Source organism: Lichenostomus cassidix, chromosome 20 (assembly GCF_008360975.1).
Source record: "Lichenostomus cassidix isolate B80296 chromosome 20, HeHo_3.0, whole genome shotgun sequence".
NCBI lineage: Eukaryota > Metazoa > Chordata > Aves > Passeriformes > Meliphagidae > Lichenostomus > Lichenostomus cassidix.
Window position 1 is genome coordinate 14,082,088 of NC_139500.1, and position 21,940 is coordinate 14,104,027.

At 48.3% G+C, this 21,940-nt stretch overlaps 1 protein-coding gene across 3 annotated transcripts in view; it reads right to left on the reverse strand.

Moving 5' to 3' along the window:
* Nucleotides 1-21,940, reverse strand: part of LOC146428898 (rho GTPase-activating protein 39-like) — a 67,491-nt gene that overhangs the window by 9,715 nt on the left and 35,836 nt on the right. For 2 of the 3 annotated variants that reach the window (XM_085079543.1, XM_085079542.1), the window contains 8 exons: nucleotides 18,858-20,166; nucleotides 14,441-14,987; nucleotides 13,082-13,171; nucleotides 6,468-6,541; nucleotides 4,802-5,001; nucleotides 3,778-3,869; nucleotides 3,120-3,289; nucleotides 512-2,735 (listed from right to left, as the gene is read on the reverse strand). In XM_085079543.1, the coding sequence (XP_084935669.1) occupies nucleotides 2,541-2,735; nucleotides 3,120-3,289; nucleotides 3,778-3,869; nucleotides 4,802-5,001; nucleotides 6,468-6,541; nucleotides 13,082-13,171; nucleotides 14,441-14,987; nucleotides 18,858-20,166 (2,677 nt within the window). In that variant the 3' untranslated portion in view covers nucleotides 512-2,540. Of the gene's footprint in view, nucleotides 1-247; nucleotides 355-511; nucleotides 2,736-3,119; nucleotides 3,290-3,777; nucleotides 3,870-4,801; nucleotides 5,002-6,467; nucleotides 6,542-13,081; nucleotides 13,172-14,440; nucleotides 14,988-18,857; nucleotides 20,167-21,940 lie in introns of those variants that run through there. The other variant, XR_014856055.1, reaches the window with a different exon arrangement.

Below are 21,940 nucleotides of genomic sequence, written 5' to 3' on the forward strand. Positions count from 1 at the left end.
CCTTGGACTACCAGTGGAGGAAAGATAAGAGAATGCTCCAGTCTGAAATGAAAATATCCCTAGCAGGTCAGTTAAACAGCCCAATTAACCACATCTCCATCAGCAGAGACCCCACAGGGGACAATGCAGAGGATGCCTGTGTGGCCACCTCCTGCAGTCCACCTGCAGCACTCCCAGCTGCTGGAGGAGGGACACAAGCAGAACATCCCTCTCTTGCACTCCAACTGCCCATAAACTGTTCTCATACCTTTACGACCCTGAAAGGCTCCAGAAGATATGTGTAAAGCAGTATTGTCTTTTATCCCTTTCAGCCCATTCTCTTCCAAGGTTCATTGAGTGTCCCTCAGTAGCAGCCTGAGAATTAAGAACAACAAAATCAGCCCAGAGCATGGTTTTCAAGTGCCTACTTCATGCTGATTCCCAAATCTTAGTCATGAGCACTGGCATTCAGGCTGGAATGTGCAGCCCCAGGCAGATGTAATTGTGCTTCAGAAATTCACAAAAAACACAATTCACAAAAGAGACAACCATGGAGATTGTATTTATTACTATTAGAACAGAGGAAAGGCTACTTTGCTGATTGGTATTTACAAATCTGTTGACAAAGACAATAATATCCAGTGTCCTTTATTAGGGTGTTTTATAGCCCAGGTCAGAAGCATTCACTTGTATTAGCAGCAAATGCCTATGTTTTGACTGACTGCCTCAGCTAAGTGCAAGGAGTAACACGGATCATCTCCACAGTGGCTGCAGGCGAAGCCTGATACAGGCACAGGCACCTGCAGCCCAAAGAGGAAGGCAGGTGCCACATGGCTGCTCCAGCCATTGGCAGGGAACAGGACACCCTGAGCCTGTTCAGAGATTCAAATCTCAAGACAGCATGGCAAAGCTGGTAACTTCTGCGTGTCTCTACATTTCTGGGGCAGTAGCTCTACATCTGAAGAATGAGTTGTCCAGCACTGCAGAAGGCCAAGAGGCATTGAAGTACATGGATGGGTGTGTATGTGAAACAGATGCTGGCACATTTCAAGGGGAATGTTTAACAGAGCTAATCCTGACAAGGGAGCAAGATTTCCTGGCCCACAGGACCACAGAAGCATCTGGTATGAGGAACCTTTATTCAGCTGGGCACAAAGTGCATTCCTGCTCTGGACTTCATCCAAACTCATCTGAACATAGGCTCTGGGAATCCTTTCACACAGAGCCCCAAGCAAGCCAGCAGGCTTGGGGCACTAAGCACATGACACCTCATGCCCACACTGGTACCGATTCAAGCATCAGCTCTAAACCTCATTGTTGGCAGGGCTCAGCTCCCCACTGCAGTCTGGAGAGGATGATCCCAGGTTCCCAGAAAGGGAATGGGATGCAGAAATAGAAATGCAACCTTGGATGCTACTGGCATACTTAGCACTGCATCAGTAATCCCAAAACACACCTTATTGCAGCAAACCTGCCTCCAGCAAGGAAAACACCTCAAAGGAAGAGCATAGGTACCACAGCTGACTACATGCAGTACCAGCATTTCTCAAGCACACAGCACTGCTGCTGCTCTGCCTGGAAGGGCATATCCTGAGCACAGGAGCACTTCTGACTGTTGGGAGCCTTCCCAGGTTTCTTTACACCTGGGCTGAACCAGAAGTGTGGGCCAAACTGGTATTCAGTTCCTGGCAGAGTGGTATGGGAATGATGTGGTACCAGGAAGGGGGCTGCTGGAGCTGTGAAGGCTGCTCTGAGCATGGGCTCAGGTACTCCTCAGCAAAGCTGGTGTTAGCTCATGCTGTCCATAGCAAAAAGGAGCTGCAAGGCCACTGGGGTCACCCCTCCAGAAGATACGGCCCTCATTAAGAGGATGCTGAAGTGGCTGTTTACCTGTTTTTTGTCAGGTGTGCAGCCTACCTGTTGTGCCTAGCACCATGGTGTGGGTGGGTGCTCAGCACAGGGCTGGTCCCACATGCTGCTGCACAGCTTTACAGTTCTTGAACTCTGCACCTTCACAGCCCTCTACCAACAGCATCGTGGGATGTCAGAACAACGCTCACACCTCCAGCCAACAGGCTGTAGAGGTGAACCAGGCTGTCCCCATAGCAGTAGGATTATCCCCAATGAGGTAGCATCTCCCTAGGACCAGCTCATGCCACAGCACAGGAGTGACATTCTCCAATCTGAAGCCAACTCTGCCTCCAGACGGGAAATGGAGAGTCTTATTGCCCCATGTAGCAGCTCGTCACACATGTCACAGCCCTTTCACTGAGCAATCAATCTTGTGGCTCTCAGGAAGAGGGTTGCCCCTCTCTGACACACACTGGAAGGCTAGGAAGCTGCTGAACCTGACCTGGCCTGCCCAAGGATTTCCTGGTGCTGACAGAACCAAGCCTTCCAGAAATGTCCAGTCCTTGTGATCATATGCTGGGAGATGCTCAAGGGCTAACCCAGGGCATCACAACAGCAAGGACAATGGAAAAAAACCTGTGTGGAGGGGAGAAGACTTAAGGTATCTAGCAACTCCCCAGAGCAACATTTTGCACCCTGCGGCCAGTGGCTCAAACCAGCCCTTTAATGAAGCTCGTGTCCAAGTGCACTATCAGCATGCGGAGAAAAGACATTTCTTTGCGCGTGTTCTCAAAGATAATGCGAGGGTCGTCAGACTGGCAGCGCAGGCAGTTGGGGGCCATCACCATGGCCAGGTTATTTACATCCATCTTTGTTCTGCCTACATTTGATGGCTGAGCAAAGATCTGCAGATAGCAAAAACACATTCAGGTGGAGCAGTGGAAAAGGGCAACAAAGTCCAAACACATGGCCCAAGAAAAGGTGCGAGTAGAGCAGAGATAAGGCCTGCCTTAAGGACAGTGCCCCAAAAGCCACAAGTCCATAGGGAAGAGCACTGTGCTCTGACAAAGCCCACAGAACAGCAGCCTTGGCAGACAGGAAACCAGACCCAGGCTCTACAAGATCAGCAACAGGGTTTATTGCTCCCATAAGGGACAAGGCCAGCAGACTGCCCCACTCCATCAATCCCACCTTAAATACAGATAAAAGGTCCTAAAATCCCACCGATGTCCCACTAACTGTGCCTCACATGCTCCTGGCCCCAGTGCAGGGCTGTGGGGGCTGCCTACCTGCAGGAAGTGTATGAGGTAACACAGCACCAGTCTGTTGAGCTCCGGCAAAAGCTGCACCACAGCCACGGCAGCGTCAGGGTTCTCATAGTTGCTGATACACTCTTTGTAGAACTGCTGGGGAATCACAGGCTCCTCCAGCTCCCGATACCAGAGCTTGAGGAGAGAGGCTGGGCAGAAAGCAGGTGCATGAGAACAGCTCTGGTCATGTCCCCATCCCCTTCTGCGGCAAACTTGGCAATGAGACAGATGGCAGCGAAGGGATTCTGTGTTCGAGCTGCTTCACCTCTGTGCTCTGAAATGCTCCAGCAGCTAAACTGGCCAGTTAGTGGGAAACACTGGCTGCTACCTACCTGCTCCTCCAGGAAGCAGCTCTGGCGCTGCCTAAAGAAGAGGATGAGACCTGAAGGACTCCCACAACTCTGCCCAGCTTGCACAGCCTTACTGCACCAGAGTAAGAGGTTCCTCCCCATTCACAGTGTTTTATCTATGGGCAGTGTTTGGAAAGCCAGTGAAAAGACACAGGACAAAACCCCAGTCAGTGCAGACAGTTTCTGTACACATTCCCAAGCAGCAGCACACCCACTGTTCCTGCACGTGCCCCTCCACACTGCACCACAGCTGAGTCTGCAACAACACACCTGCCACACTCCTGTACCTGGGATGTTGGGGTCACTGAGACTGCTTGGGATTCTCCATTGATCCACCTGCAATTTCAATGCATTGACCTCATCTATGTCACCAGGTATCCTGCAAACAGAGACACAGAAAATGTCCTTTTGAGAGTGAGCCAGGCAATGTGGTCAGTGGGGCAGCTGGCCAGCAAAGCATGGCTCCAAAGCTCCTTCTGGGGCCTCAGAGAGAAGGGAGCAGTGAGAAGGCCTCAGGCACCAGCAGCAGATACAGCAGCAGTTTCTCAGAGAGAAGGGGGTGCCTATTTTTATACACAGTCTTAAAAGTCGGGGCTCCCACTAGCTCAAATATCGCTGTCATCAGGAGTGATTATTTTCTATAACCAGGCTTCTTTGCAGTGTGTTCAGACCAAAGACAAGCAGCATCTCTGGCTACATATACATATACATATACATATACATATACATATACATATACATATTCATATATAAAATATATCCTTACAAGGCAAAGTTGAGCCTTTTAATGGGTACCTTAAATCACGTTTAGCTACTGAAAAACTAATACAAATCTTAAATGCAAAACAAAACTCCACACACAAAAAAACAACAAAGAAAACCAAACCCAAAGCAGAATCCCTCATGTTCACCACACAGATTCTGTGCCTCTCTTGACTCCTTGTGTCTTGTGAAACACCAATGATGTGCTGCACTAGAGGTGCTCTGCCAAGACCCCGGAGCTCCTCCCTCCCCTACACTGGCCAGCCACCACTGCCAAATCTGATGAAAGCTCACTGCCCTGCCTGAGAATGAGCTGTTGATGTAGTTAAGTCACACCTACACCAGTCCCCTCTGTGCTAATGCATGCAAATGAGCTACTGCTACTTCAAGAGGTGATTCCTAAACCTGGGGAAGGTCAGATTTTGTCCAGTCCACAGCAACATACTATTCTCAGGGAAGAGGAAGAACGTGAAGGTCAATCTTGACTCCTTGGCTTTGAGGACTGACATATGGGTGGCTCAAAAGTATCACAGCACCCCAAAAACTCACCTGAAAATTCCCTCTGTCTGTTCCCCTCCCAGGGCCAGGACCTGCTGTGATAGCTGTGTCTGTACCCAGGGCAGCTTGTTCCCTGGGTACATGTCCTGCTGCCGCAGCATGATTTCCTCCAGGGAGCTGCCGAAGAGTGATGGTGTGATGATGGCATTCCTGGCATGTGTTATCTCTTCCACTGTTGGTTTGCGGAGGCCCTGAGGACAGAGAAGAGCTTAGTGCACCCATGGCACAACCAGCCCACAGAGAAAGCGTGACCTGGGGATGGGGCCAGTGAGTGACCAGGACAGAGAAGACTGACTGCGCATGTTGTCACCTCGCCAGTCTCCTGGCAGCATGATTCTTGCTCTGCCGCCTAAAATCAGGGGTGGCTCTACTCATCAGGCCCAGAAGGAGCAGAAGAGACCACTTTCGAGAGTTTAGGCTGGTTCTGCAGAGATTCTGTTGCTGTGTTTCGCACAGCTAGGGGACTGCTCCGGCCGTAGCTCCACCTGCTGCAGGAGTCAGGAGGGAGCGGAGACCAGCCCAGCCCCGGCTGAAGTGAGGTCAGCAGAGGGCATCTGTATCCCAACCTAGTATCAGGTGCATGCTTAGCCACGGGACAAGTCAAAAACAGTCCTCTGGAGATGGGAATTCCAGATATTTCCAAAGCTCTCCAGGGAACGCTTTGCTCTCAGAGGTGCTAAATCTCTGAAAAGAGGGCATTTTTACCTGTTGCTTCTGACAAACACCAACACTTTAAAGGGGCTTTGAATGTCTTGTGGCAACAGTTTGGAGAAAAACAGAGCTGTCGCAGGGGCAACAGGTTGCCCAGCATGGTGGCCTTCAGCAATGATCCTGTGGCCAAGTGAGGAATGTGACAGGGCAAGCTCCCACTAAGCCCTCTGACGGGCAGTGGCCAGGGCTGCAGTTGTGTGTAATGTGTGGTTTGGAGGTTTACTGTCCTGCCCCTGCCAGGATGCCAGGAGCTTTTACCCCTCTCAAGGTATTTCAGCTATTTTTTCGCTGTACATGAAGTTCAGATAGCAAGGAGGCCCCAGAAAAATTTGCAAAAAAAAACCATGACCAGATCTGGCTTGGGGACCTAGAACTGACAGGCTGAGGCCATCTACCAGCTTTCACAGCCACACGCAGAACCGTGAAGAGGGAAGGGAGGAATATTTTCAGATAACGCAGAGCACAGACTCCGCTGTGCACCAGCCATCTCTGCTGGGTGGCTGTTTGAACTGGGAATGACCAACTCTGCAGTAAACCAGCTGCAATACCCAGCCCATACAAGTTCTCAGTGGCAAAGGGAGACTCTTCCCTCACCAGAAGAAACTAAATTATGGGCATTCCCTGCATAGACAGCTCCTTTTACACTAGAGACAGGTAAATGTTGGGTTTGTCTTTGTCCCTCAGGTCAGGAAGCACCTGGCCGTGCAGCTGCCAGCACAGCAGGCACTGCTATCTGCCAGGAGGATGGCGGAACCTGGGCAGCAGCCCTCTCCCACACATTCACAGAGAGATGTACTCTGAGCAAGCCTCCCCCGCTCACTCTATCTCCATTTCCCATCACTGAATCAGTGGTGACCTCCAGAGTCCCCAGACCAACTGCTCAGGGACCCAGGAATCAGAGTGCCCCAGGCAGCCCCCAGGCCCTGCAGCCAGGGCAGTTGCTCACCTTTTTGCCTCCAGTTATGGCTACTTTCTGGAGTTTCCGGTAGCAGTATTTGGCATAGGCGCTAATGGGCAGACCTGGTGGAAAAAGGAAATGAGTGGTCAGCCCACAGCACCATGCACCCCCACACCAGAGCCCTTCGGAGTGCTCCAGCACAGCAGCTCATACTGGCACAAGCAGTCCCCTCAATGTACAGCCCATTGCAGCAGGGCAGGACTGCCAAAACTTGCACTGAGCACCCTGAAGCCTCCAAGTCCCATGGCAGGCAGTGTCAGTGTGAGCCAGTGCTTGGGCTTGGACAGATTCATCTCCTGAGTGAAGGCTCACAGCTCTGTATCTCCCAGCCCTGCTCCTGCAGATTTCCAACTCTTCTCCCACACCTGGATTGCACCTGCCCCATCCTGACTCCATGCATGGCACCCATTCAGCATTCACAGCCTGGGCACACACACATGCCTGGTCACTGCCTGGTGGGCACGGCCAGGGTTAGGTGCCTCATGGACACAGGGCCAAGGTAATTACATCCTGCCAGACCACAGCCACTGAGCACACAGTCTTCTGTCAAGGAAGGCTTCAGAGTGTCCCAAACCAATTGTTTATAATTCAAGAATTTCAGTTCCTTTGCTAATGAGAGAGAAGCAGCAGAGAAAGGTGTGTGGGGACAGAGAGGCAGCACCAGCACCAACAGTGACCTCAGGACACAAGCAGGGGAGTGGGGAGGTGATGGGATCTCATCTTCCCAAAGACCTGCAGAAGGCTTCCTCATGTTCCTGCCTGCAGCCTTCTCCAACCCAAGCTTGTACTGTGCTGTTCAGGCATGCTCTGTGAGACAAGGAAAATGGGATACACCAAAGCTTGGGAACTGCATCTAAATGCTGCTGTCCTCCACAAGAGCGGCTGCTCTGCTTGTGCTTGGTTCAGTGAACTCTGAAGGGAAGCACATCCCCGATTCACAGAGCTAATCCTCCCATGACACCAAAAGAAATGTTTGCAATGACAGAGCACTGATTGTTGGGAGAGTTTTTCCAAAACCATTGTTGGGAGAGTTTTTCCAAAACCGTTGGCCTTTTGTTCAAGTAAAACCCAAACTGCTCACTGAAAGCAGTGACTAGATCTGCCCTATTTGATTCCCTGCCAGGCCCAAAGCTTGCAGCACAGTTCAAATATTTGTGGCTTTGAAAGTCTGCATTCTGGTCAGATGCTGTGCATTCCACATCAGCCTTTCACACACCCTATGGCTTAGGTACGCTTAGGCTGGGAGCTTGGAGGTCTTCAAATCCTCCAAATGCAGAGGGAGGACAAACTTTTCCTAAGCAGAACAATTCCCAGAAGTGGAAGATGTGTTGTCCTCTGAGCCAGTAGACAAGCCAGAGTCCTTGGCTCCTCTCGATGAAACAAGCACCCCCCGCCTCCATCAATCTGCTTCACAGTTGGAGCAGAGCCTCTCCATACCGCTGGAGCCACGCCAGAGGAGGTACAACAGTATTCCCATCTCCCACAGGCAATGGGAAGGAAAGCCAGTTTTAGGAATTTCTCTCTGGAGAATATCTAAAGCAAAATATTAACTGTAAGCAAAAATCCTGCTAATCCTAGCCATGACTTATACTGGAAATGTCTAAGGATTAAAGGAAACAAACCCAATTGAGCTGCCCTGTGATGCTTCACTATCCCAGGTTACAGCTTCTGCTGACAAATGTGAGACACACCCCAAAGCAAGGTGTCACCCTTCTCAGAGGGGAAGGGAAAGAGGCTGGACTGTGTCTCTGCATTCCAGCAATTATACAGGAGGCAGCAAATTCAAAACTAATAATAGGAAATGTTTTTTCACCCTGTAATTAGACCCTAATCACCCCAAAAGCCTAACAATGTTTGCAAAGGAACTGGTGTCTTGCAGAGCCTGCACGGCTGACGTGCAGACAGCAGTCAGACACATTCGCTTGATCCTGTTTTGTACTTTCCCAGGAAGCTCCGCAATTCCAGGAAAAGCCTAAAACCTACGTCCAGCACTTTCTGCAGCAAGGCCTCCAGCTCCTGTCACAACCATGCTGCAGCCTCTGATCCAAAGGGGCCTGTTGGGGTCACACATGAAGCTGACCAAGTCTGAAGCAACTGAAAAATAAACTTGCTGCATGCACAAAGAGGCTGGAGGTGTTACAGCCCATAGACTTGAATGGCCAAAAAAGCAGTAGGAGACCTGAGGAAGAGGGTGAGCAGCACTGGCCCTGGTGGGCACACACTAGTGGCTCCCATACAGCCCCCCTGCTCCAGAGTAGAAGCCATCTGCACCAACACAAAGCACTCCTGGCTCCGGGGCATGTGCAGAGTGGGATGGGCAACATGGAGAGAGAAGCATGGTGGCCAGGAGGCACACACTGAGCTGCAGCAAGGAACATGAGGGAGAGGAGCAGAATTTAGCTTTAGCTTCAGCTTTCCAAACCAGCAACCTGTCCCAGCCATCTGCTGCTTTTAGAACGCTCAGCTACAGACTGACTCCTAGCACTGAGCTCATCATGCATGCTCAGGTCTCCCAATGTGTGGGCCATATACCCCTTCCACAGCTCAGCTCTTTCCTCTCGGTGCACAGCTGGGCAGCTTCATCTGCACCACCTGGAAAGAGCTTATCGTGAATGCAATTCCACTTCTGTGAGCACATCATGAATCTGAGAAATCCAAGATGATCTGTTATTCCCTCTGGTATCACAGTAGCCTGAGGAGCTCAGGAACAGATGACTACTAACAGCCCACACAGTGAAAAAAATTTTCAAAGGAAAATACTTCTCCACATGCCAGCCTAGAAACACATGTGAACAACACTTAAAGAACTCCTCCTTTTAGAAAAAGTTAAAATCCAGACAGGACACATGCAGGAACATACCTTCTGAAACAGAATTAGATGCTTTCCTGCAAAAAAAAGTCTTTAAAAGGCAGCAAACTGTGTGCATTCAGGACCTGGCCATGGGATATATATTTTAGCACTGGAAAAGCTGTTGTCTGGATATTTCTCTGATCTACAACAGTCTCTTGGACCTCAGCCTGGCACAGCCAGAGCAGGCTCTCAGACCAGGATCCTATCTCACTGCCCTCTATAGAACAGGGGTAGGTGCTCCTGAGCAGCTCAGCTGGGCTTGGCACCAGCAGCGCTGCTCTCCTGGCTTAGACCTGCCCAGGCATCCCCATTTTACAGCACTGCTTTAGCTCCTCTTTCTCACACCACAAGTGCTTCCTTCTGCATCCCAAAAATGCTCCTTTATCACCATTTTCTATATGGGAAATGCCATGCCCGTCAGCCAGACAAGCCAGCACCCTGCACCTGTCATGAAGATAAGAAACAGATACAGGATGTCTGAAAAATTAGCATCCCCCTTAAAAAAAAACCCCAGCTAACAGCAGTTGGGCAATACCCTAAGGCAGTGCTGCACCTTGACCATTAACCATCAACAGACAGACTTCCCTTCTTTGAGTTTGTCCCCTTTCTTCCTAAAACTCTTAATGCTCTGAACCTGCACACCACCCTGTTTTGCCATTCCTTCAAGATTTCATTTTGTGCTTCAGGACAGAGCGTTCCTGAGCCTGCTGCCCAACACCAAAACCAGGCAGCTTTCAGTTCTGCTGCTATGGCACACAGTGAGAAATTTTCTTCTTGCTTTCCCCAGGCATCCTTAAGTTTCTTTCAACCAGTTGACCTTCTCCCTTCTTCCCTCCTCCAGGTCCAGCTCATGTGTCACTTTTCCTGCCACACTCATCAGCCTGGGAGGGACCCTGACCAGGACATATGGAGTGGACACAGCACAACTACAGCTAACTACAGCTGCTTTGCTCTCTGTCCCTTTCCTACAAGCTCCTGATCCTTCTTTGGTTTCTGACCATTTCCCAGCAATGTGTATGTGTTTCTGCAAATTCATATATGAGCTGGAAAATGTCCTTCCCTCCTCAAAATGGCTCAGTCGGGGCCTCCACCTGCACTTGCAGTCAGGGACCTTTCCCCCATGTAAAAAACTTTGCTTTTGGTGACACAATATTCTCTACTGCTTGATTGCTCTGTTCCTCACCCTTGCCAGATCCCTCCGCACCTTTCATTTGTATAGACCTGAATAATTTTGTATAAGCACTAAACTGCCAGCCCATGATTTGTCTCCTTGTATAAACCCAAAGACCAGCTTACATTCCTGTGGGATCAGGAGACAATCCTCCTGACAATCCTCCTTCTGAAAACACAGCATTTATTTCTACCTGTTATTCTTCTGCCTTTCAACAGGTTATTGATGCAGGAGAAGATCTCACACCACATTCATATTTCATTTACTCACAGAGAATTAAGCTAGAAAATGAAGATTGCAGAGGTTAAGTGTGGGAAACTTCAGAATTCTTTCTTTGGGTGTATGTCAGATGGTAAATGTTTACTCACCTATGAGTTTCTGGACTGAAGGGAGTATGTGCGCATGTGTGGGAAATAACTGCTTCAACTAAACTTTTCACTGAAAGACTTACACAGATGCCTACTTATCTTCTATTCAGTTCTGACTGAAGTCAGTACATTTTATTTCCTTATGGATTTCTCTGCTAAATTACTGCTACAACATCTGTAAGTACCTTAATATTCCAGAGCCACTAAGGAAGTTCTCACGACAGCCTTGCAACTTCAGGGAGCTGCATCCTACCCACCCCTCACATATCTGGCAAGTGGGGCTGATCAAACAGAAGTAGGTGTTCCAGGGAAAAACCTGGCCTTTCCAGCCAGCAGCAGATAGAACCTGGCATGTTCCTGCAAGATTTCCCCTTACTTCAGGTGCAATTCTAAGGTCAGGCTCCAGAAAAAGTCCTCAGAGTTATCAGTCACTGCGAAAAAGCTGTTTTGAGTGAGCTGCTAGCCCTGCTGCCTCCTCTGCTGAACTCCAGCAGAACAGCTCATAGCCTGGTCCATGCCAGAGCAGCCTCCTGGGCTAGAAGGCAGACAGGCTCCAGCAAAGGACAAGAGGAAACAGCCTCAGGCTGTGCCAGGGGACATTTAGATTGGATATAAGAGAAAATTTCTTCATTGCAAGGGTAATTAGGCACTGGAACACAGGCTGCCCAGGGCAGTGGTGGAGCCTCCATTCCTGGAAGTATTAAAAAAAGTATGGATGTGGCACCTGATGACATGGTATAGTGGTGGCCTTGAAAATGCTGTGGGAACAGTTGGACTTGATTACCTTAGAGGACTTTTCCAATCTTAATGATTCTATGATTCTATGAAAGGGAACAGTGTATGTGACCTGTCACCAGAGCCCCAGCTGAAGCCACATAGGTATGGCTGACTTTCAAGTCCTTCATTCTGGAAACCTTATAAAGTTATCCTGCCATGCCTTTTTCATAATATTTCATATATACATATATATATATATATATATATATCAGAGGCAACATAGAATGTCCTGAGCTGGAAGAGACCTACGAGGAGTTCAACTGCTGATGTTTGGTTTTGGTTTTTTTATTTTAAATTTAATATTTGTTTTTAGGTAAGAACTTCTTCTGTTTTCCTAAGCACACCTCCAGCATACGCAATATAGACATATAATTGCACAGAACAGCCTGCTCAGCCCACAGGCAGCACACCCTGCACAGACCAAACTCCATGGAGCTGTCCCATAAAGATGTCTAAATCTCTCTGAGCACAAGCAAAATGAATTTTCAAAGGCTCAGAATGGCCTGAACTGTCCTGAGCCTGAACAGGAGAGAAAAAAACACATATTCCTACAAGAAATATAATCCTTCTGTGCAATTTCAGGTCTCTGCTCTGAATCCCACCAGAGACAGAGAAACAATGAACACTGTTAGTGCAGGAGCTTCAACCTAGGGCTGTCCTCAGCCCCTGCCCTGACTTGCAGCTGCCTTGTGACACAGGGTGACACAGCAATGACACACGGAAGCCGCCACAGGGAGCAGCTGTCTGCTGGTATCAGAGAGGGCTGAGGAATGTAGGAAGCTGGACTCCAGCTCCCACAGATTAAAAACACTGAAGCCACTTGACATCAACTGCTGCCTGAGAGGAATTCATAGGGTTAACTCAAGTTTCCTGAAAGCAATATAAAAAATATTGAATTGACTTTATCTAGCAAGACTTTAGCCAGATAAAGTGTTATCCTGCAGCCAGCCAATTCCGGAGAGAAAAAGGCAACGTCCTTCGCCAGGTACCACCATCCTCCTTGAAGGGCCTCAGGTTAGGCAGTGATTTACAAAATCCATTAATACAACTGAGACAGGTTCTTTTCAACATACTGGTTCATACGGCTTGTAACACCAGAACATGTGGCATGCACAGAACATGTGGCAGAACATGTGGCATGCACAGATTGGTTGAATTACAGCCCCAGGTCTGCATCCAAAGTAAAATTCCTCACACAACTCACACAACTGTGACTGAAAGGGCTCCCACCTGTTCCAAATGCAGCCCAACTGCCACCCACACTGCTCATCGATGCTCTGGTCTAACCTTGCACACTGGCCACACACCAGATAAATTTTCCCAAATCCAAGTCTCTGTACTTAAAGAAATGGTCTGATTTTCAGCAGAGCTCAGCATTGCTGTCTGCATGAAGTCAGTGCAGACCTCTCTCTTGGCTCCCTGTGCCTCCCCTTACCTTCATCCTCTGTGTTTTGTTTCCTCTTTTTCCTGGATTTTGAGATCTTCTTGTTTTTCAGATCCACAAGCTCCTTGATGCGCTGGGCAACTGAAAATTCAGAAGAGGGTCTGGATTAATAATGTGGTATACCAAAATACTAAAGCCCAGAACTGCCCTTAGATGTGGCAGCCAGCCTGATTCCAGCACAAGGAGCTCTGCCTGGCGAAAGGTCCTGCACCACAACCAGCTCCCAATGAACCTGAATGAGGGGCCCAGAACATCACTCAGCTTCTCCAAATGACCAGTTGAAAAGTTCACACCTAAATAAACTTGCTGCCTAAATACCAGCAAAAGGAACAATCTTCTCAATAGTTCAGAGTACTCCTTGCTGCCTGCATTCCGGGTCAAGCACAGCTGGAGGGAATGGTTTTGGACAGAAGTGAAAAAGGTTGAAGATCTTCATAAAACCCAAAGTAGTGCTGCACATCCAGCAATCCAGTGAAGAAATCTCACATTAAGGCTACAACCAAAAAACCAGAAGGCAAATATTGCCAATGTAGCGCTTGCCCTATGATCCCACCTCTGCCACTGCACTCACAAGCAGGGGCAGAAGGGTGTTGAGGTAGAACTTCTGTAGCCACCCTGGAGACTTTGGGGGGAGGCTTCAAACACAGCTTGAAGTCCCCAGAGATTAAGTGGAAAATAGGTGCTCTGGTTTCTGGCCTGAGATTGGACAAGAGACAGTGAATGCAACTGAAATAGTGACAAATCAGCCAAAGATATCAGTTAATACTCTCCAGGCTGGCACTTGGCTTTTGTCTTTTATTTTTTTTTTCCTCCTCCACAGTATGCTATAGCAATTTAAAATTTGGGTAATAACTGAATATAAGCTGGGCTGGTCCCCAGACTTGTGAAAGACAGATAAATTGCCTCTCTTCACACTAAAAGCCTGCATTCTTCAGGATCCCCAATTGTGCCAAGCAAAGGTCTGTTCCTAGTGTTTGCAATGGCTCCTTTAAAATTTTGATAGTAACAATCCTTTTTTTTTTTTTGCCTGCTTCAAGGAACTTAGAAGTAAATTATGTCATCAGAGAACCCAAAAAAACTCTGCCTTCAGCAAGTTGACACCAGTTCATTTCAGTGCTGATGGGTGAGGTGAGCAGAGTCTGCAGTTTGCATTTCTTTGCCAGACACAAGCTGGTGGCAGCTTCATCCTGTCAAGGAAAGGTGAACTCAGCCAACACACTGTGCTCTCATTGACAAAGCCAACAGCACTGGCTGGGGACTACCTGTACTTTTAAAACCAGACAACCCTGACTATGTGGCATAACCCACTAAGATGATGCTGGGTATAGAGGGGGTACATGAGGCACTTACTGTTTTCATCACTGTCAAGGTGACGATAAATGTAACCTTCCAGGTAAGACTGAAATTTGGGTGATGGGGAGAAGAAGGCCAGACTGATGGCCATCAGTTCCCAGCCCCATGCCAGGCTTTGGTAGCACATGTTATCTGTTGTCTGCCGGATCAGCTGTATGTAGAGCTCATCCCGTAACCCTTGCGTGCTCCAGCACTTGGTGACTGTAACCAACGCCACGTGATCGTGGTCCATGCGAGTGTGACGATCTCCCATGTAGCTCTGCACCAGTTTGAACAACTCGCATGCTTCTTTTTTGATGGTGCGATTGCTAGTGATGAGCATTGGCTTTTTGATGGAGCCGCCATTCCAGGACAGCATGTTGGAGATGGAGATCTTTCGGCGGAAGATGCCCTGTGTGTGCATGTTCAGGTTTTTGGAAGCCCAGTCCACCATGCTGCTCTGGGAGATGGGCTTCCGTAGTGTGCTGTAAGGGAAATGGCATCCCACACAGCCACCACGCTGGCTGCTGCCCTCCTGCTTGGGCTCCAGCTCTATGGTCCCAGGCTGCAAAGGAGAACAGACATGTTAAAAGCAGCTTAGATGACTCCTTACCCAGCTAGGAAAATTATCCACAGTAAGATATGAAGCTATCGGCAACTGCACAGTGATGAGTCTGGACAAACATGACTTGGTGTAAAATTGGTGGATGACATTTGTAGTTCTGCAAGAGCCTGGTTGGCACAGCCACATAGTATTGCTGTCCCTAAAAGAAGTGCTGGGACATGCAGCAACAGGGCTGAGTGTCCCAGCTGTCACAAAGTTCATGAGGGCAGCCCAGGCAGGAGCTGAGCTGACTTCCAGAGCAGCAGCAGAGCTCTGTGGCACCAAGCACACACCAAGAAACCAAGTGTCTCCCCGCTACTCACCCCTCAGTTCCTATGGAGCTCCAGGATCCCAGGAGAGGGTGGGACACCAGCAGATAGCAGAGACTAGACAGCCACAGCAATATGAACAGTTTCCTTCTCCCCTTTACCCATTGTGGTCCCTACAATCCCATAACTGGCTCCTACCTTCACTTTTTTCCAAGTTCTAGCAAAAAAACCCCAACTCAACCAAACAAAACCAAATCAACGTGGCAAACAACTTTCAGGAGTTGCTGAGCTTTGGGCAGCCCATGCCTGGACAACCTCTGCATTAGATGTATTGAAATCACGTATTTCAATTCCACCATGACATTCCTAATGGAAAGACCAAATTCAAATGAGAAATGCAAACAGCTGAGAGGGACAAAGGAGAACGGGCACAGCTATTTTGATGGCAAGGCTGTCACCTATGTGAGACAGATTATATTTGTCTTGGTGAAGTGAAGGAGACATGTCAGTTGACTGCCATCCCTGGCGCTGCCAGATCTCACTGTACCCAACAAATCGCTCACAGCCTCCTGCCGAACCGGCCCCAGTCCTCAGCAGCTGCAGGGAAGGCACTGGCTGTGGCTACAGACCAGCGTACTGCTGCACAGGATGAAGAAACACCTCTGTGACAAGCTCCCTATCATGTCTTCCTGTAGGAAAACCCCACATGGCAGGCATAACTTTCCTCAAATCAAGTCAGAATTGTTCACAGTACTGAGTTGTTTTGTCTTCTTGGAGAACTGGGGACAACTGCTTCCACCCACAGCCTGCAGTGATCAAAGTCACCTGCTCCAGGGCCAAGTCCACTGATCACAGGTTCACAGAGATCAGCAGCAGAGACAGATACCTTACTTCCTCCCAGATTGTCTACAGTTTTTACACGCAGCCTTTGTCATCCTTCTTTCCCAGCAACTGATATAGGTAACTATGTAATTAAAGCTTTGGTAATATTGGTCCCAAGAAAATGGTGCGTAATGACTGCTTGTGAGAAAAGACACTTCTCTTGCCCATACGGAATTCTTAGTTTTGAATAGAAACGGCAGCCTGGGACGTATATTGAACTCAAACACACAAGCTGTTTTAGGAAAAAGACTTTTTTGTTAGACTTGAAACTCCCACATACTGCTGTCAAGAGCTAAAAAGCCCACATTTCACTCTATGTTCTCCAAGGAGATCATCAGCAAGCAGGAAAAAGCCAAATAAGATAAGCTTTTTGGTTTTGAAAGAAAGACAAAGAAAAACACAGGCTGTAAATTTTGGGTTTGGAATGGAAAAAGTAAAATCAAACAGGCATTTTCCTTCTTTGCAGACAGCTTTTAACTTTTATTTTAACTAACACTCTATTCTGGTCCTGGTCTACAGTTAACCCAAAATACAAATTAATTCTTAGAAGTTTAAAGCAAGTCAATGTTTCCTTCTTAGTACAGAGGAACTCCTGAATTCATGACTGAAGTTTGTGCAGTCCAAGCCTTCCCCATCTCACACCTTGCATGTCCCTACATGTGGATGAAGGGATTAGCACACATCACATTCCACCTCTTATTGCCAGCCTCAGGCACAATAATTTCTCCTGGTTTTCTACTTTGTTCTTTTTGTCCCTTGAGTTACTCCTTTACCTCCTCACCCTCTCTGAATTCACTAAACACACTGACTAAAAATCCCCATGTGCCATCTCCACATCCTTGCTCTCCTTTCAACCACCTTCCCTGCACAGAACTGGTTTTACTCCTATCACCCTTCAGCATGTTCCTTCTGAGGAGTTACCTCCTCTTACTGTCTTGACGTTCAGCAGGCTCCGGGTTCTCTCCTCTGCTCTGAGGTTTCTCTCTGACATCCCATTCACACAATTCCCCAGCTGTTATCTTTGCATTGACAGTACACAGCCAGCTCTGCTCAGCCTGTCACAGAACTTCTGCCCAACCTCCTCCGATACTGAGTTACCTTGTGTCCTGATTTTCCTCTCTATCACACAAGCCCAGCACAGGACACCACTGCTCACTCAAGCCACTTGATGCCATTTTCAGGTGAGGCAGTGATTTTGCTGCCATATTCTCTGCAACTTCCTCCCCTCCTTACTTGGACTCTGAGTATTTCTGTGAATATTTTTTTAATTTATTCACTCACTTTTTTGCCTTTACCACAACATCCATCTCCTTACATCTTCCTCTTCTCCATATTACCACACATGAATTATTTCTCTTCACTTCCAAGGCCATTCACAGCCTATCCCCAACCCACTGTCTCTTGTGCATAATCAAGACATCAAATTTCAGCTCTCCCTGTCAATGCAACAAGGTGTAACACAGCCAGAAGACAGGAGAGCATTTTTCTACCAAGTCTAAGGAGGCTGTGAAATGAAATTGCTGAACTATTAATAGCCACATGTAAGTCATGTAAACTGGATGTGTGCCTGAAAAATGGGAAATGTGGGAACATGACATGAGTTCTTCAAAAGGTCTCAGATGAAAGCAAGGCACTTACAGATCTAAAATGGCAATAAAGAGAACACAGATGGATAAAACTGACAGAGCGGAGAGGTGTCAGACTGGCTTTCAAAGAAAAGTAACACCTCACAGGTCTGCTGGAACAATCTGAAATGGTCAAGGAGCTTTGCCAAGTTTCTTCATGAAACACTGTGTACCAGCAAACGGGAGAAAAAACAGAGAAAATAAAAAGACACTTTTCAGCATGGAGGATGGTTATCAGCTCTGCTTCATCAAATTGATGCAGAGACTCTGGCTGTTCAGCAGGAGCAAAATAACCGGAAGAGTGAGCAAAGAGAAAAAGAGCAAAAGCTTCAGAGGATGTAAAACTATCTACAAAGAACCTAAATCTGAACTAAAACCTGGAAGCAGGAGGTTCCTTCGAATCCAAACAGGAGAAAAGATGACAAACTGAATTTTGCAGAAGTGCTATGTTAGAAAGAAAATCACTTCCCTTCATGCAGGCACACTAACGGGCTTTAAAATAGCTATTTCCAACAAGATCCAGAGTCACTGACACCAGTCTTCTAAATGTTGCTATTCAATGTTCAGGAATTGGGAGGGAGAATAGCATATGAGGAGCCATTAGAAAAAGGAGAGGATGAAAAAGAGGAATTGCTGTTGTGTGGTCATACAAATCTTGACACCTGTGTCCTGTACCCACCGACGCAGACCATTCCAGTGAAGAAAGTACATATGAGGGCAAGGCTTACCCCCAAAAACTTGAGTGACAGTAACATGATCAGGCAAGCACATTTACCCAAACAACAGAGAGGAACTACCTGCAGTGCTGAGGGCTTGCTGGACATGAGACCCACCCCCCCACCCCCCCCTATTTCTCTCTCCTCTCAAACCACTGGCCTGAAATCGGGTTTCTACATGCAAAGCTGCAAAGCTTTGTGATCTGCGTGCTTTTCTGCAGGAACAGATGTGTCTTGCTTGGAGCACACCCCTGGAACTAAGCCCCCCTAGGAGCATGCTCTGCATGATGACAGTCTAGCAAACGCACACAATTTAACATGGCACGGATGGGGAGGTACCTGTAAGGAGTGGTGTGTAATGCCCGATGAAGCCAAGCTTGTCTGGCTGGTCACATTCTTTTCTAAGGAATCTATTTTCTCAAAAGTTCTCTTCTGCCTCATTGTATCCTGTGGAGCAGCCACATCGCTGGGAAAGCCTCCTCTAACCTCCAGGTCCTGTCTGTACAGAGACCTGTTGCTGGCTGAGACATCATCCCTGGAGCTCTGGCTGCTGCATTTTTTCAAGTGGTCAGACTGAAACCTGACCTGGCTGCTCTCTGCCGGGACACTACTCTCCAGGCTCTCGGCATCCAGGCTGGCTTTGCTTCCCCTGCAAGCTGCTGACCTGCCCACCACAGCACGCATCTCAGCAATCACTTTATCATTCAGAGCTGTGAGCTCACTGCTGCTGCCCACTGAGCCAGGTCTTGCTTGACCTGTTCCTTGCCTCCTTCCTTTTCTTTTTCTCACGCTTGGAGAAGGGCCAGTTGAATAACCAGAATCCTGATGGCTTATACCAGTTGGGTACTCCTGAGTCTGCAGACTGTTTTGCCGACTGTGGTGGAGTTCCATGTTCTTGAGGACATTGGCTTCCAAGATCCTCCAAGACTGCTTGAAGCTGTCTTTTGAAGCAAGCTGACGAGGCAGTTTAGTGGAGACATCACTTGTTGCAGCAGAAGAGTAGGAGAGTTTGGCAGATTGGTCAACATTGACCATATGTTTTATGTATTCTCTGCCAGCTGGGCTGTATTCAGTGGAAGAAGGATTTCTTGCATGCTTCTTTGCAGCTTGTTGCTGTTGCATACTAGGATGCAGCAATAATTTGGTTGGTTGCAGCTGCTTTTTTAAACTATTGCTTGGTGACCTTGGTGGAGACATCCCATTCACACCAGAGCTTTCAGTGTCCATATCTACTGGTGGCTCATCATAAATCGGCGACTCTAAAGATGGCTCATCATATATAGCTGCAGGAGAGGCATACTTGGGGGATGCAGGCTGGGGGGTTCCTGCCTGGCTCCTTGGAGCTGTCTGAGGATTAGGACCATTCATCAGCACCAGACAAAACCCACCACTCTCTGTCTTTTTGACCTGCATAGACTGCTTTGTTTCTCCAGAAGGCATTTGCTTTGTGGCTCCAGGGCTCTGGGATGTGGATTGAGGCGGAGCATATATCGCTGGTTTGGGAAGAGATTTTGGGCTGTTGGGCTCTAGAGCACCCTGCAGCTGAAGCGAACTGTTTGAAAAGTTCTGTATCTGCCTCAAACTGTTCACTTTGACCAACATGGCTGCTTTTGTGCCTGACACAGGCTGCCAGGGCGTAGGAGTCTCCCTAAAAGAAGAAAGACACAAATACACACGATTATTTAAGAATTATATTAACTGAAGTACCTTCTACATCTACCCAAATACCAGATTGTTAGTCTCAAAGTGCCTCAAGATTCCCAAACCAGTTATATCAGCATGTTATTTTTTCCTGGAGATCCCCCTTGCTGAAACAGAAAAACATTGTTACAGGCATAATAAATTTCTAAGTCATGAAGAGCAGAACAATGAGATTAAATTAGTTCATGATACTATAATCTGTCTGGTATCAGCAGCACTGAGAAAGGACACAACCTGTGCTTCTCAAGGCTCAGCAGATAGCATGGCACCCAGAACAATCAGCTGAAGACCAGCAAGCTATTCTGGAACACTCAAGCATTAAATTGGAAAATAATCCCAAGTATCTGCTTTCAGATCATCCAACTGTGATGACAGTCCTTCCAGACCATGCTCTTTTTTAAATTTAAATTTCTAAATGTGTGTTTTGTAGAAAAACCTATGAGGTCTATGGGAGGTGTATGGGGGTGGCCATCCTCAGCTCACATCTTATGTTCCCACACATTGAGGTGTCAAGCCTCCACCCAATCTTGTCCAGATACATTCAGATTTGGTCCTCTTGGCCACACCGACTGGCCTTGCTCAGCTCTCATGGCTGTGAAACCCTCCTCTGCTGGGAGTATCCGATGACCTGTGGTGGTACTCGGGATCCACCACAACCCAACGTACCCACTGCAACACCCCAGTTCCCAGGGTACATTCTACAGTGTAAAAACAACAACCTGCTGTCAGGCCATGGCCACAGCCAATCTGTGTTTGTGAGCTCATGAGGAAAAGGTAATGGAAAGGATATTAAACCAGCTGAGCTACCAGGTTTTCCAAAGCATCAGTCCCCAGGAAGGTCCACTTGAATCTGACCCTATATTGTGCCCTACTTCCATGTATCTGCTACCAACCATCACTGCGTAAGACCTGAAGGCGTACTGCATGTGTCCCATCCAAGACAGGAGATGCTCCGCTAATACTTCCATAGCTATTTTGCTCTGTTTGCACTGTGACCTTTCTCCCCGCGTCACACTGCTGACCTGTCCTCTATGGCCTCTGTGCTGGCAGACACACCCACCTCTGCGGCATGTCCAGAGCTGTCTCCTACCGATGTTAGGCCCTCTTGTGCCTTCCCTGCCAAACCCCAAGATATCTGGACACCCCGACCCTCTTGCCCTCTGCTCCTGCTCTCTGGAGCCCTTTTACCTGGCCAGGTCTCAGCCTCCTCCTTCAGCACGGCTTGCCTGGGGTGCTCTGCCTGTCCTTCCCCCATGGTTATCCTGCCTGTGCACACCCCCTGCTCTCCCCACACTGTAGCCCAACAGGACACATCTGCCCCAAATCACTGCGGGTGTCCTATTTCACCTGGTCCACTCTAGTCACCTTCCCCACATCCTCTGTCCCACACCTAATGTCCCACATCTGCTCCCAATCTCTGCCCTCCTAAGGGGGTGACGTGCTCCTTCTCCATCCACCACTTACCATATTTTTGGCAAAACATGCTCTCTGTTGGCAGTGTGTCACTGTGACTCCCACCTCAACACAATGGCACTGTGAGTGGTGCAGGCAAGACTGGCAATGCCCTGCCATTGGCACAGAGCCTGACACCTGGACAGGGTCCAAAGGCCTCACAACCCTCTGATTGCACTTGCTGCACCTCCACCTTTGCGGGGCTGACTCCTTTCCCACAACGGAGTCCATGTAGCTCTCTTGTGCAACTAGCCAGGTGTGACCAGAGA